Source organism: Meles meles, chromosome 20, assembly GCF_922984935.1.
Source record: "Meles meles chromosome 20, mMelMel3.1 paternal haplotype, whole genome shotgun sequence".
Lineage (NCBI taxonomy): Eukaryota > Metazoa > Chordata > Mammalia > Carnivora > Mustelidae > Meles > Meles meles.
In genome coordinates, this window is record NC_060085.1 from 19,069,404 (window position 1) to 19,091,480 (window position 22,077).

The following is a 22,077-nucleotide window of genomic DNA, read 5'->3' on the forward strand; positions in this document are numbered from 1 at the left end:
TCCCCACTGAGCAGGGACCCCCCCCCCAACATGGGGCTTCCTCCCATGACCCTAAGATCATGACCCCAAGATCACAACTTGAGCCAAAACCAAGAATTGACTGCTTAACTGACTGAGCTACCTAGCCGCCCCCAAATTCTCCTTTTAAAGTCAACCTGGTGGAGCATCCAAAAGACTTGGTATGAGGAGTAGTCCTATTAGAGTTCAAAAACTGAATCTGCATTTATATTGCAAAGAGTGAAGAAACAAAACCTGTAAAAAATTTTAATGGCAATTCATGTCTGAATCTTTTCAAAAGTGGGATATTTATTTGAGGAATAATTCTTATAGTTTCTTTTTCATTAAAAATTAATATTACTGGAACACCTTGGTGGCTCACTTGGTTAAGCTTCCAACTCTTGGTTTTGGCTCAGGTCTTGATCTCCCAGTTGTTAGATCAAGGTCCAGGGCAGGCTCTACACTTAGCACAGTTTTCTTTGGATTCTTTCTCCCTCTCCCTCTGCTTCTCCCCAACTATAAATAAGTAAGTAAGTAAGTAAATAAATAAATAAATAAAACCTTTGGTGGCAGGGGGACACCTGAGGGACACCTCTGACTCTTGATTTCTTAGGTCATAATCTCAAGGTCATGAGATGAAGCCAGAGTAGGCTCCATACTCAGTGGGGAATCTGCCAGAGATTCTCTGTCTCTGTCTCCTTCTGTCCTGTTCTCTCTGTCTCTCAAAATAAATAAATAAAATCTTTAAAAAAAGAAATTAATATTACTCCCAGAACTATCTCTACCCATTCTTACACTCAAATAAATGGTCATTAGACTAAAATGTTTCCAGAAATTTTGGACTACCAGAAGGAAGTCACTAGCTTCTGAAGCCATTGTTGCTATGAAAATGAAAGCTGGTCTGTTTTACTGTAGTAACCACTTGAGTTGCTAGTATCTGCTTATTTAAGATACATGTAGAGTAAATTTTAAAAAGAAATAAGTGGTTTGTTTTGGCAATGGTCAGAAAAAGTCTACATTTTCATTTTTTTGTAGCTGTACACTAAAATTTTTCAGGGTTGAGTCTCCAAGTCTAATAAAGCACTGTTTTGATGCTCTATGTTCATGGAATCAATTCTGTTACATACTTTTTCAGTATTCCACAAGGATTTAATTTCTTTTTTTCTCGTTTATTCTAGTGAGACTGTATACAACCTCATTTCGCATATCAGAGAAAGCATTCATGGGGTAAGTAGAGCTACTTGTCAAAGAATTAGAACATTTTACATTTTAAGAAGTTTACTAATTACATTGACCTTAATTCATATAGGATAGCAGTATTTTAACTACCTTTTAAAAAATCACTTAATGACACTGGGTGTTGTGCAAACAATGAATACTGTTACGCTGAAAAAATAAATAAATTTAAAAAAATCACTTAATGACAATACTCCAAGTTAGGAAAATAAGGCAATGGTCTGTGAATTCATTCTTAATTTGGGGTTGCTTAGTTGCAGACGTCTGTGGAAAAGTCTAAGGAACATCTCAGCTCAAGAAGCCAATCTATTTTGGATGGTTTGGAGACCCTGGCCAAGGCCTGTGAGTAGCTTGTATTAGAGGTTATCAGCAGAGGGCACTAGTGAGCAGTGAACTGAACTTTCTGACCCTACCCATGTTTCTGTCAGGGGTGAGGTTCTGTACTGTTGCAGATGAGATGATGGGTACATTAGGTTAGCCCTGAAGAGATGTGGATCACGCTCAACTGGGTAGTGGGGCCCACCTAGATGTTGGGAATGTTCCTGGTCCCTAGATTCCCTCTGTGAAGCATTAATCCTCCACCAGTAATCCCGCTGCCTCGGTAGCCCTGCCAGATTTCTCATCTCACTGCCTCAAGTGAATCGGCAGCATCCCTGAGTCCCTAACGAGTTTCTGGCTGTGCTGTCTATAAAGACATTTTTCCCTTAGGACTTAGAAATAAAGACTGCTCCCTTAGGAGTTAGAAATACTCCAGTCACCTCATCATCTTCTTGCTGCCTTGGTTTCAATGAGAGCTTTTTTGTAGTGAATCACAGCATCTTTCTCCATTCCAGTTACAGTTAGTGATCTGTAAAGTCTCCTGTTCTCCGTAAATCAGTTAGTGATTTACATTTAGATAAAACCATGGGCCTGGCTCTTACGAAACAGAAGAGTCATAACACTGCTCTTCTTGGGTGGACACCTCTGTAGGACCAGCGGCTTCTCAACTAAATAGCAAGATGATGATGGCATCTGCACTTGTTTTGATTTGTCTTTGTGTTTATTTTTTATTTTAAACAAATTGAAGTCAACTTATTTAAATGCCTTGGAATGGATTGCTCATGATTTACGAAAATTAATGCCTTTGTGTGGTTTAGAAATTAATCTCCGTCTGTCTGCCAAAAAGCACTGTACTGTCTGCTGGCTTCCAACCTGGGTATCCCACACACAGGGCAACTGTGCATCTGTTTGGAAACCCGTTCTGGAAGCCTGGGACTGTTGCCCTCACAAGAAGTAGCAAGACAAAGAGCAGAAGCAAATCAGGAGTGCTTCCTTTGTATAGCATGATGGAATAACTCATTTGTTAGTGCCTGAGGAAAGCACTCCTTTTGCTTTCTACATTTGAAACTAGGTGAAGTACAAAAAGGAGGATTGCAGGCAGCGAAGATATGACATTCTTAGCCCAGATCAGGGAATGGAAGTGCCCAATCTCCCAGTATAAGATCAAGGTAGAGCGAGGACTAGAACTGGGTCTGGGTTATAGTAGGCAGAGGGATCCTGATCCTTCATCCTGATGGTTCCCTTTTAGGGGATAAGACTCAGGAGAAGGAGCCACATTGATAGGGCAAACAGTAACAGACACTGTGGCATCATATTATTTACAAATCCAGATAATTTTTTATTTATTTATTTATTTATTTTTTTTAAGATTTTATTCATTTATTTGACAGAGAGAGAGAGATCACAAGTAGGCAGAGAGGCAGGCAGAGAGAGAGGAGGAAGCAGGCTCCCTGCGGAGCAGAGAGCCCGATGCGGGGCTCGATCCCAGCACCCTGAGATCATGACCTGAGCCGAAGGCAGCGGCTTAATCCACTGAGCCACCCAGGCGCCCCCAGATAATTTTTTAAAAGATTTTATGTATGTATGTATTTAAAGATCTTGAACAGGGGGATGGACAGAGAGGGAGAGAGCAAATCTCCAGCAGACTCCACATTCATCATGGAGCCTGAGTTGGGATCAAGCAGGCCATGACCTGAGCTGAAATCAAGAGTCGGATGCTTAACCAACAGCTACCCAGGTGGTCCTAGAAAGCCTGATCATTCTTGAAAATGGCACAAGTATCCTGTTCAAAGTCATTCCTTTGTAAGTCATTCTTGGTAAGTAGTGATCAGGATCAGGAAGTTAGTCATTGAGAAAGGAACCAGACAAATCCTCTATCATCATATGGTGTGGCCCAATCTAGCTGTCCTGAAGCACTGAATCTGCCAGTCAGTACAGTCTGCAGCCTTCAGCATGCGCTCACTGTGGCTCACAGGGGAAAGGGAAAGATATTGTGCGAAAGTGCTCTTGTGTTAATAATGTAATGGGTACTTTCACAGAACGCGGTCATGAAAAATTTCCCCAGTCACAGTCTGTCTGTTCAACCACAGGGATCCCTTAAAGCCGTCTGATCTAACTCCTCTTGTCCTTCAGGTGAGGACTGAGGACCAGAGTAATAGAGAACGAATTACCAAGGCCATCCACACCCTACTTTAATTTAGGTTTAGGTGGGCTAATTAGTAAAGAGCACTACTACCTAATAGGTATCTGTTCTATTGAAAAATAAGATCATTAGGAAAATAAAAAGGAGTGCTATTGAAAATCAGAAAATGGGGGCACCTGGGTGGCTCAGTTGGCTAAGCATCCAACTCTTGATCTCAGGGTTGTGAGTTCAAGCCCCATGTTAAAATAATAAAAAAAGAAAGAAAATCAGAAAATGTCTTCTTTGGAAAACAGATAACTCTATACATAAAAATAAATTCCATATAGGGGCTCCTGGGTGGCTCAGTGGGTTAAAGCCTCTGCCTTCGGCTCAGGTCATGATCCTAGGCTCCCGGGATGGAGCCCTGCATCAGGCTCTCTGCTCAGCGGGGAGCCTACTTCCCCCTCTCTCTCTCTGCCTGGCTCTCTGTCTACTTGTGATCTCTGTCTGTCAAACAAATAAACAAAATCTTTAAAAATAAATAAATAAATAAATAAAATTCCATATGAATCAATGTAGTAAGTGTAATGATAAATCATAAAACGAACTATAAGAAAAATGGGCAACGTTTTTATAATCTTAGAGTGGAGAAATGCCCTTCTAAGCAAGGCATATATAATCATTAAGAAGAATGAACCATATTGAAATGGGGATAGCTATTCATCATTAAATAGTAACAGCAAGGTGCTGCTTATGTGCGCATAATTTACTCCAGGACACATCTTGTGGAGGACCAGTTAGTGAAAATTGGGAAGGCTTTCCCCCCAAAATGGGAGACTCAACAATCTCTTCTTATACATGGAGGCTCCCAGACCTTTCCACAGGCTGTCATCAGCATGGCAGGGAGAGCAAAACTACAGAGTACGTAAATAGAAATGAATAAAAAATTCATCTTCAAAGAAAACAGAGACACAGTCCAGAATATGGAAATGGATTTTAAATGGCATTTTTATAAAACAAGCTAAAAATACCTGATGTTTATGGCCAAAGCAGAAATGAAATGAGTCCCCTTCTACAAAACACCCATACATATACATACACATGCACACGATCTATAATCTAAACATGGATATGCACGTGTATCAATGTATCAGTGCAAAGTCCCAGAAACCGCTCATAATGTTAAATCCACAAAGCGGAATCAAGGTCTGCATAGGAGAGAATCAGTCAATTTTTCATTGCATACCTTTTTATACTGTTATAGGTTTGAGCTATTAAACTCTTTAAAAGGAAAAAGAATAAACTTTGGAAGTAATGAGCTTGATATAGAAGCTCCTGTGAGAAAGAGAAGATCTCAAACATACATTTCCCAGAGGCCAAGGAAAGAATATACGGGGCCACAGATAGATGGTTTCTGAGTACTGAATCTGGAATTGAACAATTTTCTTGCCTTCCCCATTCTCTGCTTTTGTGGTTGGTAATGTTCACTGTTGCTAAGAAACATTGCTATTTAGGAATTCATCTAGGATAGGATAATTACATTTGCTTTCTACTACAAATATCTACAAGGATGTCTGGAAAAATATTTGACTAATTGAGTTTAGGAATAGGAATCCAGTATTTGAAACATAAGTAAACAGCCTTTTCCTAATTGGTTGACATATGGAATTTAACTTTGTATTGAGTAATAGAAAATTTGCTTTCTAAAAACTTCTTTTTTTACTGCGGTAAAATATACATAACACAAAATTTATCATTTCTCACTGCTATTTTGCAAGACTACACTGACTTGCCTATTTCAGTCATAACAAGCTCTTTCCCTTTGCACTTGCTGTTTTCTCTATCTGAGTAACCTTTCCCTAATCTTTGCAGGGCAAGCTCCTTTCAATCCTCCTGGTTTCACCTTAGATGTCTCCATCTCTGATGACCTTATCTGAAATAAGTGTCTCCCACTCTGTTATTTTTGTGATAAACCCCTATCATAGCATTTATTACAGCTTTCACTTATTTATGTATATGTTTATTTACTTTTCATTTTTATTTTTTCCTTTTCAAAACTGCAAAAATTCATGTATGTGGTAGACAGTTTTGTTCAAGATCGTTTCCATGTTAAAAAAAAAAAAAGATCATTTCCATGTTCCTAGCACAGTATCTGATAATTTTCAGATAAAACTGTAAATATCCAAATAATACATTCAAACACATCATGAATTCTTTGTTTTATTTTCTCATTAGAGATGTTCTGCATAGAGCTCAGTCTTCCAGCTCCAAACTGGGCAGATTACTCCTGAGGTCCCACTCCTAGGACTTGTCTTCACCATCATTCTGAGGATTCTCTTTTTTTCATCCTCAGTCTTGGATCCCTTTGTTTCCTGGACTTTGGTTTACACTTGTGTTTGGTGATACACATCTTTCAGTAGCTTTCTGAGAAAAAGTACATGGGAGGGAACTTTCTTATACACGCATGTTTGAAAATGTCTTCTATCTCCACAGGGGTCTAGAATCCTAGGGGGAAATGCTTTGTCCTCAGAATTTCTAAGGCATAGCTCCATTGTCTTCTATTTTTAATTTGCTTATTGAGATGTTTAATGCCATTTTGCTTCTTGATTCTTTATGTTATCTGGGTACCCCCTACTATCCCTTATAGACATATTTTTTGAGCCTCATGTTTTCCCTTGATATTTTGAGAACCAACTGGAAAAGTGCCATAGACCATATAATTTAGTAACATAGCAGAAATTAACAAAAAAATGAAATGAGAAAAAAAGATGCCATTTATAAATCTAACACAGAAGACAAACTACCCAGGAATAACTTAACAAGGACATGCAACTCACCCATTTTTTTTTTTAATGGCTTCTGGCTTTTATGTTTTGCTTAGAAAGGCCTTCCTCTGCAAGGTTACAATTTACCCCATGTTTCCTCCTTGTACTTTATGATTTACTTAATTATACGAAAATTGTTAATCTATCTAGAACTTATGTTAATGTAAGAAATCTGAAATGTAAGTCTCCTTTTGGAAGGGGATTACGTTTTATTTTAGAGAGAAACTCTGAATAAATCACTTAAGTTTTATTAGATAGCATGTGTTAAATTCCTGCCCTTGGGCTGACAAGGGAAGACGAAAGAGACAGCATAGTTGGGACACGGGGAACTAACCAAAGCAACTATCAGATTGAGGCAAGATTTCAAATAAGACTAAATTTGAGGAGGGTTTTTTTTTTGCCTTTTTGTGTTTTTTCCCCCCAAAGATTTTATTTATTTGTCAGAGAGAGAGCGAGAGCACAAGGAGGAGAAGCACCAGACAGCGGGAGAAGCAGGCTCCCTGCTGAGCAAGAAGCCTGATGCAGGGCTCAGTCCCAGGACCCCAGGATCGTGACCTGAGCTAAAGACAGACACTTAACCCACTGAGCCACCAGGCGTCCCATAAATTTGAGTTTGATATCCTGTCTTTTCAATCACCAGATGTCACTCTGATGTTCCTTCCATTTATTGCAAAGAGTTAAGCACTCTCTTGTTGCCAAATTGTTTTTTACCCACCTAAAATGAAAAAAAATTTTGTCAAGAATCTTAGAACGCCCTTTAAATAGTTATGAGATGATAAAAGGGATATCTGGTGTATTATTCCTGATTATTTGTAAGTTATACTTGTTATGCATTTAAAATGTATGTGAACTCACAATAGCTTATAGCGTATAGTAGATACTCATCAAATATTTGTTGAATAAACGTGTCTTCACATGACCTGCCACTTAGCAAGAGAGAGGCTATAATTGCAACACAATGCGTTACTGTGTGTGTGTGTGTGTGTGTGTGTGTGTAAAATCTCCCTATGTCAAAGAGACAGATCAATATCAGTCCCGAGTGTTTAGCATTCATGTCACCGAGTTCATTACCGCCCAAATGTAAATAGGGCATAAATAGGCGATGGGTGATAGGTGGTAAGTAATGGTAGAGCACACACATAGTGCCAACAGCAGAAAAAAGGAGCCCCCAAGCTAGCCAGGAAGTGCTGTTTTCCAAGGAGGTGACTGCTGAGAGCAGAGGGAAGAACACTGAGGGGCACCTGGGTGGCTCATTCGGTTAAGCATGTACCTGGAGTCCTGGGATCAAGCCCTGTGTCAGGCTCCCTGCTTAGTGAGGAGTCTGCTTCTCCCTCTGCCCCTCCCCCTACCTGTGCACTCTCTCTCTCTCTCTCTCAAATAAATAAAACCTTAAAAAAAAAAAAAAGAATTAGTTGCACTAAAGTGGTGATAGAGGGGAATGGGTAGAGTCAAGAAGGGACAGAAGCGTAAGTACTCCGAGCCAAGGGAACAGCATGCACAAGGCCAACGGTGAGAGAGAGACTGCGTGGGAAACAGACCTCAGCGATGTGGAGGTGGACGGAGAGGGTACGGGGAAGTGAGGCTGGGTCTTCATGGCCAGTTTAAAGGTTTGGACTTCGGGGTGCCTGGGTGGATTAGATGGTTGGACATCTGCCTTCAGGTCATGATCTCCCAGTCCTGGGATCAAGCCCCCTGTCAGGCTCCCGGCTCGGCGGGGAGTTTTTCTCTCTCTGCCTCTCACTCTGCTTGTGTTCTATCTCTTGTCTCTCTCTCTCAAACGAATAAATAAAATCTTTTAGAAAAATAGAGACTCGGACTTCATCCAGTGGCCAGTGGGGTGCTATTGAAAGTTTCAGTATAGGTTTCAGAGGAAGCATGATCATATCTATGTTCTGAAGAGGTCACTCTGATGACAGGACCAAAAAGGTAGGCCAAGGAGGAGGTTGGTGCCGTCATCTGGACAGCAGGTTTCAGAGTCCCCAGGAGGTGCTGAGCTTGAGTCTGCCTTGCCAGAATGTTCTCAGGGAGGGAGGGAAGAAGAGACAGTAGAAGAACCCCCCTACTCTGGCTTCCTCTCCTCACCAAGGCTGATCTGGCTGGAGAGTCCTGGGCACTATGGGAGCAGGCTCAGGTGGTGCATGCCAGATTCCAGCTCCCCCCTTTTCGCCATTGCAGGCCGGGGTGGTGGTGGGTAAGGCATGCCATAGTCTTCGTAGAGTGATTGTCATTTTTCTGTATTTAGTGCAAGAGACCGTGCAGGCCCAGAGTGATCTGGTGTTGGAAGCGGTGCATGACAAAGGCAACATGGAGCAGGTCATTTTTGAGATACAGAAAAGATTTGAAGCTGTAAGTGTGGATCCCAACCTCTTTCCTCAACTATATTTTTAGCGTTGTCACTAAGACCCAGAGGGACTCCTTTAAAGTCGCAATTTTTTTTTCAGCCAAGAGCAGAAGCCAGATAGGTCCCTTGGTAATGGACCAGGGTAGGGGCAACTTCCATCTCTAAGGTTCTCTGGCATGATGGGGACCCAAGAGGCCCTGTTCCAGAATGTTGCCATGCTTCTTCTGGAAAGTACCAAGCCAGGGCCAAGCTTTGGTTCTGCTAGCACATCATTTGGTTGGTTCCACGTTTCATTGTGCATTCTGAGTTGCAGTGCCTATAACTCTTTTCTCACTGTCTTTCCCTAGAGACAAGCAGAGTTTATAGAAATGAGATCAGACCTGAAGCACCTTGAAGCTTTAGTGGCCCAGCAGAGTAAGGACTTCCAGCAGCTGTGTGAGCAGCTAGGCCAGCTAAATGTGGCCAGTGTCCTGGCAGAGCTGAAGAGATTGATTCCAGTCCCTCGGGTTGCCGGGCATGCGAAAGACAGCACTTCCCAGACCTCACCACCTCTGGTCCAGAGCCTCCATTTCACCAGGCCGGGCAGGTACGCTTCTGAGGAGGCAGTTCTGTGGCCAGCTCAGGCCCCTCCTGCCATACGGACTCGGCGTATGGGCTCCCCACAGCCCGGAGAGTTTGGTGTCTGTGGTGAGAGAGCAGAAAGTGGTGCTCTCCAAGAAGAGGCTATGTGGCAGGCAGCTGGAACCAGCAGAAGAAACAGGCAAGTCAAGGACAGGGCTGTGCAGACCAACCGCAGGAACTGGACCAGTCCTAAAACCAGCTCTGAGAACCACAGCTCTGGCTTCCCAGGCCCCGAAGTTCCTGGTGGTAAAGACTGGGTTTCTCAGGGAGCCTCAAGACTTCTCCCCCTGGACTCAAACAAATTTACAACCAGCATTAAGAACACCTGCCAAAAATGTCAAGCTGAAGGTGTGTCTCCATGTGACTCTCGTGAACAAAGGCTGGTGACTGCACAGAAAAGCAGGACTGTGGAAAGAGGGAGGAAAGGCAAAAGGCAGGCGCCCAGGAAGTCCCAGAGAGGCAGGCTCCGAGCCAGGAAGCAAGAACAAGCCCCTAGCAAAACCTGTGCTTTCATCCCTAAATACCCTCAGCCTCCAATTTCTGGCCCACAAAGCCCCCCGCTGGAGCAGCAGAAACCCCGTGCTCAACCCCTGCATCTGTGGGGCCCCAGCAGCCCCACAAAACCAGTCAGCGCTGTTCTGGGAGGAGGAGTCATGCGCAGTAAGACTGTGAGGGCAGCGCAAGGAAACATCTTACGACTCAGTGGGCTTTCTTCCCAAGACAACAGCCTGCTTGCGACCAGTTCCCAGGGGGACCACCAGATGAGCTGGTTCAGCGACATCAACCTCAGAAGTTCAGACCCCCCTGTGTGCAAGGAGCCAGGGAAGAGTATGCTCTATGATCTGGGCTTTGATAGCAGTGATGATGGCTTCTGACCCGCCCACAAAAGTCTTCAGCTGGTAGTGGATGGGTCACAGCTGGAAAGACACATGATCGCACACTGAGGCCGGCTAACAGCAGGAAGTCCCTGCCGGCAGCATGCAGGCTCAGGGGCCCTGCTAGGGTCAGTGCAGGACGGGTGCGGGGCTGGCGGAGCAGATCTGGCCTGCTGGGTACCCGGTGCTGCCCGTGAGAGGCGTGAGAGCTGCCTGCGTCCTTATTTATTGGAGGGAAGTGTGTGAAGACGGTGGTGCAGAGCTGGGCCAGCAGCCTGGGTGCAGGGAATCAGGAGCAGCGTGTGGTTTCGTGAAAGAGGAGGGCTAGTGAGTGGCAGCGGTGTTCCCACAGAACCGTTGTGACAGCGTGACTCCCCAACACAACATTTTTGGTCTTCACAGTATTTCCTACACATAATCAATACTTTTCCAGGCCTCAGTATTTTTTTTGTTATTTTTACCCAATTTTACTGTCAGAGTGCTTGCATTTTTTGATCAGTGGATCTATTATTACAGAACACACTAAATCTGTCTTCTCGTGCACAGAGAAACAGAGACTGTTAAGCTGCCAGTGGAAGAGAGGTGACCCGCACCCAACAAATGCCCAGAAGGCTGCTGTACACAAGCACACAGTCCCAGTTTTCTTCTTGGCTGTTTTCCCGCACCCTGTTTTCAACCATTCTTCAAGCAAATGAGAGCATCTAAGGGTCCAGTAATATTTCTGGAGAGCATTGGGCTTATATGAGACTTTGGCTTTCTTACAGAGAGTTTTGAATTTTTGTTACACATTTCTTTTGTAATAAAAAATAAAACATAAAAAACATGTAAAAGCATGTTTTTGGGGGGCATCTGGGTGGCTCCGCTGGTTAAGCATCAGACTCGGTGCAGGTCTTCCTCTCAGGTTCTGAGACTGAGCTGGAATGTGGCTCGGCACTGAGAGTGGAGCCTGCTTAAGCTCTCTGTCTCCCTCTGCGCCTCCCCCTGCATGCTCGCTGTCTCAAAAAACCCACAAAAAACAAAACACTTAGAAGTATATTTTTTTCATTAAGTTTATTGAAGGGATATCCCATCAACGTAATCAAATGGATAAAAGAGATACCATCTTTTTACCTGTAGGCTTTTCCCAAGATGACTTTGATAAATAGCACCCTACTCAGACTGGTTTCTCTTCCTTTATTGTTTGAAAGTAAAAATCCTCACTGGTTGGATTGGCTTCCAGAATCTGCTCATTTTCTTGTTTTAATACCCCTTAAATTCAGATTAATTAACATACAGTGTGTCATTAATTGAGGGGTAGAGTCAAGTGACTCATCAGTTGCATGTAACACCCAGCGCCCCTTACATCACGTGCCCTCCTTAAAGCCTCACCCAGTTACCCCATCCTCCACCCCGTGCCCTCCTGCAACCCTGTTTGTTCCCTAGAGTTAAGAGTCTCTTATGGTTTGTCTCCAGCTCTGATTTTATTTTTCCTTTCCTTCCCCTATGTTCATCTGTTTTGTTTCTGAAATCCTACATATGAGTGAAAGGATATATTTGTCTTTCTCTGACTTACTGCGCTTAGCATAATACCCTCTAGTTCTGTGTCGTTGCCCATTTTCAAGGCAAGAGTAAATGACTCTAGGGCCTCTGAGTGGACCATTATAGAAAGCAATGGTCCTTGATTTTTTTCTTATTTTTGCATTCATTTTCAAGGGGGTGTGTCGCACAAAAGTCTGAGCTTAATTTGCCTTCGACACCTTTGACAGGGATACCAGGCACCAGCCTAAGCTGCTCTTACTCCGGTTTCCAGACCGAGGACGTCCTGTGGCCTGTAGCTGGGAGCCACAGGCAATGGCAGCAGCCCCTTTCCAAGGCCAAGGGAGTAGACTTGGACTCCCTCTCAGGCTGCTTGGCTTTTTCTCTCCCTGTGAGCCTCGCTGGATGTCTCACTGGATGTTTACCCTGCCCTCTGCCAGCCCCTACAGCCTTCCCCACTGGCTTCCTCTGTTTGTGCAAGGAAAGCATGAGAGGAAGGGGCCCAGCCCCGCCATGGGTTCCTTCCAGCCCTTCTCAAACTTGACTACAGGTGGCTGCTATGTGGTTAGCATAAGGCTTGTAGACCATAGGGGTTTGTATCTGGAAATCTTTTATTACTCTAAGTTGAAAAGTTTAATCATTTTGGGGTGCCTGGGTGGCTCAGTTAGTTAAGCAGCTGCCTTCAGCTTAGCAAGGAGCCTACTTCTCCCTCTCCCTCTTCCCTTCCCCCTGCTCGTGCTCTCTCTCTCTCTCAAATCTTTAAAAAATTAAAAAGAAAAAGAACAGTTTAATTGTTTTAACTCAAAGTTTAGAACTTGTTGAGAACTCCATTAATATTTATGACTGTGGCCTTCTCATTGAAGGGTCTGTCTAACTCTGAAATGCCAAAGCAGGACCCTCTGTTCTTTGATTCTGCTGTGAGTTACGAAATCGTGTATTTCTTCAGAAGTATTTCTTTCTGTGTTATGGAGTCAAAGATCAAGTGACTCAATGTTCCCTGAGCTGGGTGTTTTGTAGAAAGAGCAGTAAATTTATCTCCTAACAAGCTTGGGTTAATTAAAATTACACTGCCTGTCTCTGGTAATCATCAGGAAAGGATATTCTGTTTCTTATTTTATTCCTAAGACTTTTTTTTTTTTTTTTTAACTGTGTTCCTGCCAGATTTGGTGAGCGTGACATAGCCCAGGCACATCCCCAGAGCACACAACGTTTTTGGCTCTTCGGATGCTAAGAGAGATGTGGCTCCACGGTGGGGGGCAGGGGGTGGGTGTCGTGGGAGGTCTAGGGACCTAGAGCCCAGAGAGCCACCTAGGGCTGCCTCCCTCTGACAATGACCCCAGCCAACCACATCACCTAATTGTCTTGACATTCAAGTATCAATTTAAATGTCACCTACAGAGAGGTCTTTTTGTGACCTTTTCTGTAGAAGCTTGCCTTACTCACTGCCCATTGCCTTCCCTTGTTGTAATTTTCTCCCACAGCTCCATCTCAAATGGTGTACTGATGTGCACACCTATGTTTTACCTGCCTTGCTGGGTGGGGCGGGGAGGGGAGGCGGTATAAAAGCAATAAGAGCGTGTGCCTCACCCCTGCAGTACCCCCGGCATCTGGAAGAGTGTCTGACACGAGCACACACTTGACAAATACTGAGAGCGGAGATTTCTCACTCGCCATTTGAACAGCTCCCTGCAGCGCCGTCCCTAAGTCAGTTCTCTCCAGCATCCCCTTGCAACCTCCCTTTTTAGCATTTTGTCTCAGAAGTTCCAAAGGGCTCCTGATGAGGGGGTCTCCCGCAGTATGGCCTCTTCTCTCCCTGGCCAGATGCCAGCAACCCTTCTCCACCCAGAGTGCCCAGAATGTAGCCTTTCTGCACTCAAAAGAAGATAGTTGCTTCCGACAAGGGTTGAGCGGTTTTGAAAATTTTTTCATGCCAGGCCTTAGGCCAAAACCCTTCATCAAATCAGTCATCTTCCAGCTGGCCGAGCACAGAGAGTCCTTCCCCACTAAGGCTAGGATTCATTGTCAAGTAGATTTCCTAAGTAAAACTTTGTCTACCCTATAAATATTTATCTGGAACATAAAATATTAACATTCTCCCACATACTCCAGGGAGAAAGCAGATTGCCAGAGCCTCAGACAGTCTTGCCATGAAAGCCTTTTCAGTAATTATCTGCAATCAGGTGCAGTGGCCTCTGTCGTCTGAGTGCCTTCTTCACTGGTCACTGCCATATTAAACGTCCCGGGGTTCAGCGGGAGGAGGTGGCACGCTGACACCCAGTGAGTCCCAACCTGGCTTCAAGAAGAGGGAGATTGGCCTGAGTTAGGCCTCTTTTGCAAATCTCTTCCTCAATTTCTTTGATCACTAACTCCTCCAGTGGGAGGATGGTGTCGCTGCCCTACCAGCACATTCCTGGGTGCACAGGGGAGGGACACATGCCCCCAGGTTTTCTGTTCCCTTCTGCCGGGTCTCTGATCCCCTTGCGGTTTGCCCTGGGATTAGAAGTGGAGGTCCAAGGAGTCAGAACAGGTGGGCCGGGAGGTAGCTCTCCTAGTCCCCCAGTGAGAGGGAGCAGGAGGCAGGGGGAGGGGAGCCTGGAGACCCGAGATGAGAAGGCAGGCCCCAGTTCCTGGTTGAGCCGGCTGAAGCCTCACAGAAGCAGAGGCTTACTAACCGGAAGCGCCCCCAGAGCTCACCTGGCAAGATTTCAGACTTTAGTCCCACGTGGCTAGATAGCCATGTCCAGGAATGTGGAGAACGTGGCCATCGGGACGAAGCTGAAGCCAGGGTCAACATTTCCAGCCCATTGCCATCCCTAAATTGTCCTTTTGAAAGAACAGCTGCTCGGCTCTCAGGCCTTAGCTGTGGCCCTCTGCTCCTTGCTGACCTTCACTCAACCATTGGCTCGTCTCTCCTTTTTCCTACCCCTTCTTCCTCAGCCGTCCTTGCCTGCCCCCCAGCAGGTCCTAGGAGCTTCTGCGGACCAGCTCCCACCTTACAAAGTCTTACTAGTCTGTATATAGAGCTGCTTCCTAGTGGCTTGGGCAGGGACACTGGTGGGATGCAGCCAGGGGACCTGGAGACCTCTTATAGGGCTAGATGGGCCCCACTTCTCACGTGCCTTGTGCTGTGGCTTGAATTTGCAGTTTGTGACTAGCAGGTTCCAAAGCTCCTATTTATTCTTGAGGTTGCCTTGTTTCTATTTTGAGTCTGCTAATCCAAATCACAGTTTGGTGTTTCCACGGAAACAATTCAGTGATTGTTTGGTTTGCCAAGATGAGCTGCGGGGGAGAGAACCAAATGACGTAAAACATTTTTAGTTTCTCAAATATGACTATCATTGTCTCCCTGAGAAGCCTTTGGTCCCAGCCCCCTGAAAACCTGAGGAAGTTGTATTAAAATAAATGTTCTAGACTCCTGTTCCCCTTCTAGCTAAGTCCTTGGAGCCCCACTCCCCGAACACCCCCGCTGTACGTGTGTGAGCACACATCTGCCTAGTAAAGCAAATGACAAAGGCAGGAAGGTCTCCTTGGGGGCACTTCAGAGAGTCAGGGATATGGAGACAGGAGTCCATGTCACCAGGGAAATAGCCATATGGCTCCCCCTGTTAATCTGGGACTGGAGAGCCAGAGGCTCAGGGCTCACCTGCTTTAACTGAATAGCTGTGTTTCTACAGTGAGGAAAACCTCCTCATTCAAGGATCCCAGGACGAATTACCCCTCTGGTAAATCTGAATTTTTACATAAAGTCTTAGCTAAAATAGCAATTAGTCTGTCTGTCCCACCAGGGAGAGCTGGGTCCCTCCCCCATGCTGGCCCTTGTTCTCAAGGACCAAAGTCTCCTCTACAGTCTCCTCTAATCCTTTCCTTTTTTTTCAGTCTTCTATGCTTAGGGCTAAGCCCCCATTCCCAGCGCCCACTCCCTGTGCAAAGACCCTGGGGGAGCCAGAATGGAATGCTGAGCAGCAGCTCCAAGAGAGACCTAGAGCTTCTAGTCCCTGGACCCCGCATCCTCAAGGTCAAGGTCCTATGAGTTCTCCCATTGCGGGTCTGGCCTCTGCTCCAGCTTCTGGGGACTGTGAAAGTCAGTTCTGGGCAGTCAGCGGGTAGGGATACCCGTGGCTGGTTGGTGGAGATGAGGGCTTTAAGAAGCCATGCATGTCCACTGCAAATAAATTAAAAAATATGGACAAGGGGGAAAAAAAGACAAACCCCCTTGTCCCTCCGTAACAATCTCCGGCACATGCTGTGCTCACACACATCTGTACAAACTGGAGAGCAAGTGCACTTTCCGAAAAATAAATACGCTTGAAGTTTCGGAATAACTAGATTTACAGGAAGGTTGCAATGACAGTTTGTATCCACCCTTCACCCAGTTTCCCCTCGTCTTACATAACTGAGGCACGTTTAGTCAAAGCTGAGAAAAATACATGAACTCTGGCCTTTGTTTAGACTTCGCCGGTTTTTCCATCATCTTCGTTCTGCTCCCCGATGCAATCCCGACTACCACGAGGACAATCAGTGTGTCTCCTTAGTCTTCACTAGTCTGTGACGGGTTTGGAGTCTTTCCTTGTTCTTCATGACCTTGACAGTCTGGAGTGCCGGCCGGGCGTCCTGCAGGACCTCCCCAGCCTGGGCTTGTCGGCCGTTTAGCTTGTGATTAGACCGGGAACATGGGCTTTGGGTAAGAAGCCAAAGGAAGTGGAGCTCCCTTCTCCTTGCTCCCTATGGCTGGGAGGTGGGGGTAGGGTGTGGCATCCACACGACATCACTGGTGGTGTCCCCTTTATCACTTGTTTGGGTGCCGTCAGGCTTCTCCATAGAAATTTACGGATTTGGGGAGCCTGGGTGGCGCAGTTGGTTAGGTGTCTGCCTTCGCCTCAGGACCTGGGACCGAGCTCTGCACTGGGCTCCCTGCTGAGCAGGGAGCCCATTTCTCCCGCTGCTGCTGCTCCCCCTGCTTGTGCAAGCTCCCTCTCTCTTTCTGCCACATAAATAAAATCTTTAGGAAAAAAAAAATGTTTTTTCTTTTTCCCTTTGTTCCTAGGAAGTGAGTCACTGAGTCCAGCATCAAGGGCTGGTGAAGGGATGGGGTGGGATTAGGCGGGATTAAGCGCCACCCGGGAGACTGTCCACATCAGCACTTACTATTCGGAACGCACTGTCGCGAGCCCTGCTTTCTCCGGTATCAGGTAGACATCTCTCCGCGCACAGACCACCCTACACCTGAGCAGGGCCTCCCAGGATGCTCTGAGCCTTTCTCCTCATTGCTCCTGTCCTTCCTGCTAAGGGAGAGGAAACTCCCCAACCCCACGGGGGCATGAGTGCTTACTGAGGCGGCTGTGGGGACTGAGTGTAGGGTGGCTGGGGAGGAGCCTCGGGTTAATCTTGTCGCCCTCTGCCCCAGGTAGGGCAGTGGGGGTGGCTGTCCCGAGGCCCTTCCCATGGGGAGGCCCATCCCATGACACGGCCACCCTGCTGGGGAGCGGGAGTCACCAGACCTGGGCCCCTGGCTTTGCAGCCTGCCCTGTGCTTAGATCTGTAGCCTAAAAGAAAGCCTGGCAAGGGGACCCCTTGGCCATGGGGCCTTCCTTCCCAGTTCTTTGGGTTTTACCAATAGCCCCTGTGCCAGCCTCCTCACTCCCATGCAGCCCATCTGAGCCCAGAAGGCGGGCACTTCTCTGAGGCTCTGTCTCCGGGAGGCACCAAAGCTTGCCTCCCTTCCTGATGATGTCCTTGTCCTTTCTTCCCAGGGGTATGGCTGGAGCCAGCCCCACTGGGCTTTTGCTGCCAGGCTTTTAAGTCGAGCTCCTTCGTTGTCCCTGCCCCTTCTTGCCCCAAGACCTGTGGCTTCCAGGGTCTCCGGGCCCAGCGTGGGACGCGTGAGGCCTCAGGCATGAAGGTGGATGGGCAGGACCTGCGCTTACTTTTTTCTCCCACTGCCCTGTGTTGGGGGCCGAGGTGTCCGATGTGGGGCGTGTGGTGGGGAGGCCTCATGGGATGTCCCATCAGGTGGGGGTCAGCCCCTCCAACACAACCATGAGGCCCCAGCAGCAGTCTTCAAGCTGAGCAGGGTCAGCATTGGGGGTGCCGAGGGGAGGGTGGTCTGGAGCCCAGGCAGAGAACAGCCAGCCACGTGTGCAAGGCGTGCAAGGGGAGGAGGGCTGTGGGCCACGGTCTGTGTGGGCTGGGCTGGCCTGGGCTGGTCCCAGGGGGTACACAAAGCCCACCCTGGTTGTGGTCCCAGTACTTCTTCAGGGGCCCACGGAAAAGAACACTGGGAGAGCAGAGGCCACGACCAGCACCTGCCTTGGGTACTGGGTGTATTAAATACCAATCAAAAACACAGTTTAGATGTCAAGAAAAGTGAAAAAAAAAATCAACAGTGAGAAACAATTCAAAACAACAGAATAAAAAAATTGGGCTTTCAGCTCAAAAAGGGACACAAGTGCAAGTTAAAGGGTGTGGCATTCTCTAATGCTGCCGGCCACGTACGAGGCAGAGGCCCCCAGGACGCCGACCACTGCCCGAACGGCAGCCTGCTCCTGGAAAGAACCAAAGCTCCAGTCAGCCGTCCTTACTCAACCTGGTATTTGAAAGAGCTCATCAAATTGTAGTCCTCCTCCAAGTCTAGCACAGTCTCCACGATATTGTGATCGTCGAAAGCCTGCTTGAGGCTGCCGGGCTCGCTCTCCGGGGCCTTCTGAGGGCTCTCGTCCACAAGCAAGGCCCAGGCCTCCTCCCTGAAGGGCGAATCTCCGCAGCGGCCACACACACGGTTCAGCTCGTTTTCAAATTCTAGTTTCCCAGCCAACTCCTCAATAGTTCGGATGCTCGTATGGTCTTAAAAATAAGAACATTCGGCATTACGATTCCAGTGAGACGTTTCAGGAGACGTTCCAGGCACCAGTGAAAACCCACAATGGGCAGCCCTCTCCGGGGATGTCAGGGCAGGTGGGTTGCCAGACTGAACCCCAGATGCTAAGGTGGTCTTGGTGCCCACCCCTCTGGCTCTGCGTTTATTGAGCCCAACTACCCACTGGTACCCCAGGAAGGAGGACTCAGACATGTCTGGGCTTGTCTTGGATCTTAGGGAACTCCCTGACCTGCAGGCAGGGCAACACATCCTGTGAGAAAAATGGAGTCTTCAGTGGAATCAGACTGCTGCCTGGGGCTGGCAAGGAGTGGGGGGTGGTGAGCCGAGGCAGAGGACTCCAGCTCCCTCTGCCCAGTGGCTCGGTAGGTGTCTTGCTCTGTGGCCTCAGGGGAGCCTCTCCTCCCACCAGCCCTCCCTTTATCCCTTAGAACCTGGAGGCCCTTCCAGAGCCAAGAGGTTCAGGCAGTGCCCTTAACTGGGGACTGTCTGTCCACTGAGCAGTGTGAGTCGTTTGAAAAAAAGAGCATACAAAAATACACAGTTCCCACACAGAATGTACAGATGTGTAGGAAAAAACCTCTGGCAGGAGCTCCAGCACTGTTAACGTTGGCTTTCTCTGGGTGTTGGCGTTACAGGGGAGACGTGAGTTTCTAACTTTCCTTCTAATCTTCGGGGACCACCCCCCACCCCATTTTTGCCTCTGTCCTGTGTCCAGATCTAAGCTCAACCGCCAAGTCCTGGGGACAACTGTCCCTTATGCCCAGGGATTCACTGTAACCAGACATTTATGAAATGACCTGATTCCCATGTGACTCCACCGGCTATCAGCTGCATGAGGGCCCTGTGCAGAGAGCCTGCCGTGGGCAAAACAGAGGCACCATGTAGACGGATGAGAACTGAGAGGGTGGTTTTAAAGACACCTGCCAACTCAGGGGCCTGCGTGAAGGACCTGTTCTCCCAAGGAGGGGACAGGTCTGCCCTTTGTACTCACCGATCATATCAAGCAGATCTTTTGTGACCTCTTGGCTAGAATTGCTGAGTGGCATGTTTGAGTCAACCTTCAACTCTTTCTCCATATCTTTCCTGCAACCCCCAGGTGGAAAAAAAGAAGAAAAGGTGGAGGGTTAGAGCCTCTTCAAAGAAAACCTTGTGGGGAGCTCAGTGTTCATCTTAAAAACATACTGGTAACTATGCTGTGATTACAGAGATGACTGGAAACTGCCGAGTCAGTGAAGTCGACTAATAATATCCTCGCGACTCACGAGCGTTGCTGACAGCGCACTCGTGACAGCACCTTTGTGACGTGCCTTCCTGCCTACAAACGCCCGTATTCACATGTCAGAACAGGACCCACTCAATGGCTTCTTCCTTCGCTGCTTCCAGGGCAGCCAAGATGGCAGGACCCTGAAGGTCCATCCCATATAGTCATCCTTGCTCCAGCTCAAGGTGCCTAGAACCAGGCAGTTTAAACCTTACCGGGGACAGGGGCACCTGGCGGGCTTAGTTAGAAGAGCATGTGACTCTTGGTCTCAGGGTGGTGAGTCTGAGCCCCACGTTGTAGACATTATGTAAATAGAGAAACTTTAAAGCTATCAGGGAAAAAGAGGTCTAAGGGAGATCTTAACATGAGGTCTAACACCTCATGAGGTGGGGAGGGGGTAGGTTGGGGAGGGGGTGAAGAGCGCAGAAGCAAGGATGAAAGCAGGAAGTAGGGACCAGCCACCCATCTGGCCTCTCCCTAGCACGGACACTGGAATGGAGATTTTCCTTTCTGCAGTATGAACAACAAAGTGACTTAGAATCGGGTTCTCTAACGTTCACTATCACTGTGGGACCGGCAGAGTGGTCTCTAGGAAGGGTCTGGCAGTCCTAGGGGCAGGCAGAAGCCGTGCTGCACTCAACTCAGAACCTGCACATTTGCAGAAACGGGGGGGCCCCTGACTCTAACTTTTTACACTGTCAAGTTGGAATCACCTTAGGCTGTCTTTTCTCCAGTTCTCCCCGTCTCCCGCGGCTCTCCAGAACTGTCTTTCGGGTGCCAAAATGGAGGAATGCATCAATACGTTTTCCTTACTGGTCAGAGGTTTTCTTTTCGGGCATGAAGCCTGTGGCTTTGCATTCACTGGGGCATGGTTTGGCGCAAAGGCAGGGCTCTCGTTCTCAGGAGCGCACGGGACTGGAAGGAAGGGAGCCGCGGAGGAGGAGCAGACCGCCTGCGGGTGCCTCCTGCAGAGGAGCCGGTGCCCGGGGAGGGGGAAGGAGAGCGGCGCGGCGTCCAGCTCCAGCCTCGGCCGGCCCGAGCACTCCTGGGAATGACTGACGCCTTCAAAGGCCCGGTCAATGGCCGCAGTCAGCTCCTTTCTGCATCTTCGCAGTTTTTCAGACATTTCCCCTAAAAGCGACCATGTCTTTATTACGTAACACATTGGAAATGCACATTGGAAGAACAACACGAGAATAACGTTACAGACGAAGTTCCAAACCACCCCCAAAGGGCGCATCTCCTGCAGCGTGATCCACGCCACCGGCCAGAGGGCAGAGGAACCCACACTCCGGGCGCCCTCCTGCCCAGGTGGCGGGTGTGGCCCGCGGATCTCCCAGAGGAACCAGCAGTCGGACTCGAGCCCCAGGGACGCCCAGCCCCGCCTTCCCCGGCTCCCCGCCCTCCCGCCCGCCCACTCCTGCCGCCCGGCCCAGCCGCCTCTGCAGCCCCTCTCTGCCCTCGCCCGCAGCCCACAGCCGGCCCTTGGGCGGAAGGTCCACCGGCGCGTCCTCACCCGCCAGTGCGGCCACACCGCCACCCAGGCCAACGGTCGCCGCACACGCCCCGGCCGGTCGCGTGCCCGAGAATGGCGTTCCCTGCCCCCCCCACCCCTGCCAAGGTTAAAGGTCAGGCTAGAATGCCCGGACCGACCACCTCTTAAAACCCACTCGGCCACAGCGGAAGCGAGGCCCCCCCACCCCACCAGCGAGGGACGCAGCCGGATGCGGGGGCGGGGGGCAAGACCAACCAGAAACCGCTGGGTGGGGGGAGCATAATTTCATTTCTTACCAAAGTCGGCGAGAAGGGAAAGGTTCCCATTCTCAAGCCAACGTGGAGAGAAACTGGGTGGGCTACTGGACCCAGAAGTTTTGTGTACCAACTTCTTTTAAGTGATACCTAATAAAAGCGCCACCCCGTCTCCAACCGTCTTAATTCATCAAGGATGTTGAGGGACATAACAGAACTGCTAGGTTCCACAAGAGACTGAGGGGCGGGAGACCCCAACACCAAATATCTTCATTTCATTACGGGGAAGGAAGCTGGAAATTCCAAGATGGCTCAAAGGGAAACAGAAATGGGCTTCAGGGAC

General features: G+C 47.9%; 2 protein-coding genes across 2 annotated transcripts in view; one reads left to right on the forward strand and one right to left on the reverse strand.

Moving 5' to 3' along the window:
* IHO1 (interactor of HORMAD1 1) overlaps window positions 1-10,335 on the forward strand; it is a 33,529-nt gene extending 23,194 nt beyond the window's left edge. The window contains exons 4-7 of the mRNA XM_045991361.1: window positions 1,176-1,224; window positions 1,488-1,575; window positions 8,741-8,844; window positions 9,187-10,335. Of these exons, the coding sequence (XP_045847317.1) occupies window positions 1,176-1,224; window positions 1,488-1,575; window positions 8,741-8,844; window positions 9,187-10,335 (1,390 nt within the window). The remainder of the gene's footprint in view (window positions 1-1,175; window positions 1,225-1,487; window positions 1,576-8,740; window positions 8,845-9,186) is intronic.
* Window positions 10,336-18,137: 7,802 nt separating this feature from the next.
* C20H3orf62 (chromosome 20 C3orf62 homolog) lies at window positions 18,138-21,762 on the reverse strand (the record flags this gene model as incomplete). Its single annotated transcript, XM_045992008.1, has 3 exons — window positions 18,138-18,690; window positions 19,716-19,807; window positions 20,699-21,762. Coding segments are annotated over 3 exons (1,422 nt in total), but the record flags the coding sequence as incomplete, so codon positions are not given.
* Between the last annotated feature and the right edge of the window lie 315 nt (window positions 21,763-22,077).